The following is a 6,343-nucleotide window of genomic DNA, read 5'->3' on the forward strand; positions in this document are numbered from 1 at the left end:
CTAACCCTGTACCCAACCTAACCTTACCTAACCCGTAACCCTGTCCTCAGTCTGCACCCTGACATTTAATGATTTACATTAAGGGGACCTGCATTTTGTCCCCATAAGGCGAGGCGAGTCCCCACAATGTGATAAATACCTCTTCACACACACACACGCACACACTGACCTGAGGTCAGTGGGATGAGCTTCAGCACTCGAGGAACTGTCGACAGCACAGATAGTTTCCCAAAATGTACAAACTCTGCCAGATATCTGAAACACAGAAACACACCATCATCATCTTCAACACCAGCACACCAACAACATCTTCATCATCACTTTGAAGTGAAGATTTCTTACAGGAAAGTCAATCAAATGGCTACAAAAAGGCACAAAACAGATGCAAATAGACAAAAGAACGACCACAAAGAGGTGACGAGGTGATACAAGGAAACGCAAAATGTCGACAAAAAGATGTAAACGATTACAAAGAGACACAAAACAACCACAAAGAGACAAATTAACAACCACAAGGAGACGACAAAGAGATATAAAGAAACATAAAACAGACACAAAAAGACCTAAAACGGCTACAGAGGACACAAAAACAACAACAAAGAGATACAAAGAAACAGGAAACAGCCACGAAGATGTTTAGAAGATTTAGAAAGCATCAGTCTGATGTCTTTTCTGATTATCTGTCGATGTTTGTATCATGTCTCATTCAGCATAAACACTTCTGAGCATGAAGTCTATGATGAAGAGGTGTATGTCAGATTATGTATTATTGATTATTACGCCGTGCCGATGACCACGACGTCCAGCCAGTTCCAAGGGTCTCTGAGGAAGGTGAACTTTCCGACACAGAAGCCTCTGCCCATGACCTTTATGAGGGTTTCAAAGGTGTAGATGGCGATGAAGACGTATCTGTTCAAAGACAGAAAAACACAACAAGCACTGAAGTACTTCAGTCCAACATTTATTGATTAATCAATTAGTGGATTGATGGAAAATTAATTCTGGTTCCAGCTTCTTCGATGTTAACATTTGATCCTTTCCTGTTTTATGTCACAGTAAACTGAATCTTTTTGGACTTCTGGTCGGTGCCAGATGGGATGAGGAGCTTTTAAAGGTCACTTCTCCTCTAAATATGTTCAATATGTCAAATATGAGTTACTGAAATAATCTTCTGATCAGTGAAAACACACTCTGAACTGATTTCTGTGGCTGTAATGAAGACTGCAGCCTGCAGGGGGCGTCAACAGGACTCACGTCAAACATAGTTTTCTTCTTTTATTCAATGTGACTGAATCAAAGACGAAACACTGTGTTTCATTTTCTGCAGGCAGAGATTCAATCAGAGCTCAGCGGAGGTCAAAGTTCAAGGTGCTTGAATTTGAGCGACTCTTTGTCCTCTCTTACGAGACAGCTTTGTGGACCATGAATGTCTGGCACTGAGGACACACTGGCTCTTTGTTTGTGACCCCTCAACTTCAAAATACTTTAAAACACAGTTTTATGGCGTCACTCTTCTTCTGTCATTTCCAGACAACAGCGGCCGATCAGCGCTTCCTGTTTTCCTGCAGTGAAGTCCCGCCAGTGTGTGTGTGTGCGTGTGTGTGTGTGTGTGCGTGTGTGTGCGTGTGTGTGCGTGTGTGTGTGTGTGTTTTAACTCACTCTGCAGTCTTGATCCACGCTGGAGGATCGTGCATTGTCATGAACACACAGTTGATCAGGATCGTCACTATGATGAACAAACTGAATAAAGTTTTGGCTTTAAGGAAAAACAAACTGCGTCTCAAATCCAAAGTTCACTGAACTCTAGTCTACAGTCACAAAAATGCAGTACACTCAAACCATGAGCGCAAAGTGACGTGAAACTCTGCTGGGTTCACTGACCAATCGGGGAGGAGTACAGTGTGACATCACAAAGGATATGAGTGATTGAGGATCTTGATGGCGGCGGTCCTCAGCGGGCTGGACACGCTCAGCAGGTAACAGGCCGGCTCAGCATTAAACCTGTGGATGATGTTTCCTTTACTGAGCGTGATGAAGGTCTACAGGTGAGACACAGGTCAGAGGTCAGAGGTCAGATCCCCTAAAAACACACTGAAGACAGCTTGATGAGAATCTTTGAGAAACCTGATATAAACTGTGACAGAAGTCTTTAAAGAGAGAGACCTCCTGTGATTGGTAGTAGGGATCCAGCTCCTCCAATGGGGTGTTGAGAAGCTTAGGGGGTGGGTCCCCATAGAAGAATGGGAGGGGCTTCCCAGCCTCTAGCTCACTGGCTGGTTTGAGCCCGTCTTTCTCCAACACCTGTCAACCACAGAGCCAGCCAATCAGAGGGGAGAGTTTGGTTTACATCATGAATTCTCACATAAAGAAAAATTCTAAAAACTTTCATGAAATTAGACGTTAAAGTCAAACTGTCAGGCCGGTTTGGTTAACACGTTATAAAACGATTTTAGGATTTCTGAGGTTCCTTTAATGCAGCGTGAGTCTTCATCGCTGTGTATTGATTATTGTTATTGACAGCTGAATTATGACGTCTGTACCTCTTTGTTCTTCTTCCTGCTCCCTCTCATCTCCTCGTCTTCATGTCCTTGTGTGAAGCGCCTGAAGACGTCTCGACCAACAGGGGGCAGCAGAGACGCCATTCTGGTATTCTGGAGCGCTGCCCGAACTCCACTGTCACCGAGCAACCGTCTCCTGAGGAGACACCGGCACAGGATTGGTGGACTGACTCTAACGACTGCATAGAGATCATGACTGAACATTAAGGCGCCGAACGGCTGCAGAAGAATCCATCTGCAAAGAGTCTGACGGATTCTGACCGTGATCATATTTTATTATTCTGGACTGAGAGTAATTCTTCTTTTTAACTTTTTAACTCGATGAAGAGCACGAACGAAGGCTGAACTCCGTTTACGTCCACTCTCAGATCGCTGCTTTGGGCACGCTCAGTGAAACATGGCTTTCATTGGTTGTCACTGATCACAGCTGTGTCTCAGATGGACAAACGCCTCTAGCAGTGGGGGCAAACTGCGGCCCGTGGACCAAATCTGGTCCTCCAACAAAAACATCCGGCCCCCTGATGAAATCATGAAGGATGAAAAGGAGGAGCTTTACGAGCTGCCAGTCTTCATCTGACAAACATCCATGTGCCCAAAAACAGGCTGAACGTATGCAGACAGAAACACGACAGCGCCACCCGCAGTTAGATCAGCGCATAGAAAAACACTCCTGTCAATGTGCTGCACAGAGCGGCAAGAGGCCACGTTAGAGACGTTTGACCACAGTGCTCTGTCTGTCTGTCTGTCTGTCTGTCTGTCTGTCTGTCTGTCTGTCTGTCTGTCCTCAGAGCTTTGACACTTGATGATATGTCTCCCCCGTGGCACCAGGAGGAGACAGATACAGACAGGTGACAGATTCAGGTGAAATCCTGAGCAGATGAGCGGATGGATGAATCCAAATGTTGAGCAGGCTCATTTTGATTTTTGTCTCAAGATGGAGGACAACATGTCCGTGACTTTAAAAGAGGGCTGATTGTTGGGCCCAGGCGGCAGCTGGTTAGTGTCTCAATAGGAACAGTAGCTCCAGTGAGCTCTGAATCAGATCTGCTTGAAAGACGTCGGCGAGCGCGGTCGAAACTGTGGCGGACAGCTCGCATTCATACGATCTGTGAGGAAGAACAGAAGAGGCTCTTCCTCAGTGCAGGATGTGACAAACAGCGCTGCAGAGCACAAAGACCTCGTTCCAAAGCTGAAAGCACATCTGAGAGTTCAGCCGTGTGAAAACGGGTCAACACAGATGTGGGAAACAGTCATCTGGTCATGACTCATCCTTCATGTGTGGCGTGCACAGAGAACAGTCCAGGCCTGAAGCTTGAGGGGGTCTGCTGGCTCTGTTCTGCTGTGTGTGTGTGTGGGGGGGGGGTTTGAGTGATGGCCTTTATCCAGCCATGAGACATCTCTGTCCTGATGGGAGTGGTCTCCTACAACAGCGCCCTCCACCGCCATCATCAAAACACCATCTCCAGTGAAAAGCACGTATCTCCGGACGTGATGAAGGGTGAACAGTTCCTTCACGTCCTGAGAAAACCCTCCTCTTCTTCAGCTCAATAAACTCTTTAAAAGCCTCTTGGATCAGCTGAAAACCCGGCGTCACAAAGCTGAAAACAGGCTGTTTTTCTGAGCTCAGGAAAACTCTGCTGATACTTAAATATTTTTACTTCTGTACACATTTGAATGCAGGACTTTTAGACGTAGTGCAGTATTTTCAGTGTAGAATTAGTCGTTGTACTGAAGTAAAGGATCTGAATACTTCTTTCACGACTATATATATCACACAGAAAGTGCTCCATCAAAGGAAACGCAGTGTGAACTTCATGTCCTCTCAGCTCAGAGCACTGACCCGACTGTTTCTGTCCTGAGATCTAGCTGTAGGTGGCGCTGTCATGTCTCTGTCTGTGTGTGTTCAGCCTGTTCTTGGTCACATGGGGGTTTGTCAGATGAGGAGCTCGCAGGCTTCAACGCTGAAATAATAAAAGCTGCGGATTTCAGCGTGTTTTCCTTCTGCAGCTCTTAACATTCACATAACAGCAGCGGACGGAAACACATCAATCAAACATTAATTCACATTTTATTTTGAGCTTCATTTGGGTGAAACCTGACAGCAATGTAAACTACAGCTGCAACAGTGATTAACGGTCACTTTCCAGGCTAAATGTGAAACGCTGCTGGTTCCAGCTCCTCAAACATCAGCAGCTTTGTCAGGTGTGAGAGTAACTGCAGTCTTTGAGCTTTGGACTGCTGGACAAAGACATTACTTTGGACTTTTCTTTTTTTTTCTTTTTTTTTTTTTTAGAGACTGAAGGATTGATCGTGAAAGTAATTTGTGGATGAATCAATAATGAGGATAACGTTTGGCTGCAGAGCGTTTGCTTCTCTGGTCACTGAAGTGAGGTGACAGACCTCAGACTGACCTCCAGCCATCACACAGAGCAGCTCACCCTCTCACACGCTCAGCACGTTGACGTTTCAGCAGTTTAAACGCTGGTTTTCGTGTTTCTGGATTTAAAATCAGACTTACTGCTGCGATGGACGAAGTCTCAGCTGATTGGCTGCCTCGAGAAGCGCCCCTCTCTCCTTCTTGCTCCTCCAAAACTCAAAAAAAGACATTTTTCTGCTCGTCATGGCTCAGCTTGTCCTCTGCATCCACCTCTGACCACTTGTCTCACCTGTCCTCACTACCTGTCCCTCTGTCTGTCTGTCCTGATGAGTCTTGACTTGTCTGCCACTCCTCGTCTCTCTCCACGGTTTTTATCCTCGGACCTCGACCAGAGCCACACATCTGCAGGGTTGCCTCATCGCAGCCTCCAGTGTCAGCCATGTTGTCCTGAAGCCGTCGCTATGGAAACGGTGAAGACTCTCCCGTCTGTGAGGTTGTTGTAACTGCAGCTCTTCGTGTCTCTTCGTGTCTTTGTCTCCCCCTCAGTCCTGTTCTCCATCTTCAGGCTTCGCTGTACCGCTGCCAGTGTCACTTCCTGTTGTCCACATATCTTCTCCAGAACATTGTAATCAGTTTCTGGAAACGCGCGCGCGCACACACACACACACACACACACACACACACACACACACACACACACACACACACACACACACACACACACACACACACAGCTCAGACAGAGAAGAAAGGACACAAAGAAAGGTCTGTTTGCTAATGAGCTCTTGTATGTTTTCTGTTCAGCCTGAACGGAGAAAAACTTTATTTCACTGCCAACGTTCATCTGTTCAGCACGCACACAAAGTACACACAAAGTACACACATCACACCTTAGCACGTGCCACGGGCTGCGTGTCAGCAACGTCAGTTAAAGGTGGGTTAAAGTGTGCTGGCTAAGTGTTGACAACATGTGGGTTAAATGTCCCCCACAGCAGAGACATCTGACCCAGGTTTGGCATAACACTGGCACGGCTGGCGTGAGACATAGGAGCCCAACACCGTCCAGGTGTGACGGAGGCAGCGCCGCGTTTAAGGCGGCAAACCAGATGTGGGCTGGTTGTTGAGTGTAGTATTTGGCCCAGGTGTCAAATTAGAACTGTGGGCCACAAATGTTTGTCCGCTTTTGTATTGCAGTTAAAATTTAATTTATTTTATTTTTGAGTAAAGTACATTTTCATTAATGTGGGCTAAATGTGGGCTATATCTGACAAACGTGAGCTAAATCAGGGCAACATGCTAACTACATGTGAGCTAAATGTGAACAACATGCGGGCCAAATGTGTAAAAAAAAGTGTGAGCTAAATTTGGACGACGTGAGCTGTTAACTTGTGAGCTTAATGTGGACGAT

General features: G+C 46.2%; 1 protein-coding gene across 1 annotated transcript in view; it reads right to left on the minus strand.

Annotated features, from left to right (window-relative positions):
- The window catches only part of LOC139337071 (sodium channel protein type 4 subunit alpha B-like), a 22,743-nt gene extending 17,288 nt beyond the window's left edge, over positions 1-5,455 (minus strand). The window contains exons 1-7 of the mRNA XM_070971425.1: positions 5,077-5,455; positions 2,541-2,694; positions 2,164-2,301; positions 1,921-2,039; positions 1,660-1,749; positions 781-909; positions 170-255 (exon numbers count right to left, since the gene is read on the minus strand). Of these exons, the coding sequence (XP_070827526.1) occupies positions 170-255; positions 781-909; positions 1,660-1,749; positions 1,921-2,039; positions 2,164-2,301; positions 2,541-2,694; positions 5,077-5,180 (820 nt within the window). The 5' untranslated portion in view covers positions 5,181-5,455. The remainder of the gene's footprint in view (positions 1-169; positions 256-780; positions 910-1,659; positions 1,750-1,920; positions 2,040-2,163; positions 2,302-2,540; positions 2,695-5,076) is intronic.
- Positions 5,456-6,343: the final 888 nt, after the last annotated feature.

Source organism: Chaetodon trifascialis, chromosome 10, assembly GCF_039877785.1.
Source record: "Chaetodon trifascialis isolate fChaTrf1 chromosome 10, fChaTrf1.hap1, whole genome shotgun sequence".
Taxonomy (NCBI): Eukaryota; Metazoa; Chordata; class Actinopteri; order Chaetodontiformes; family Chaetodontidae; genus Chaetodon; species Chaetodon trifascialis.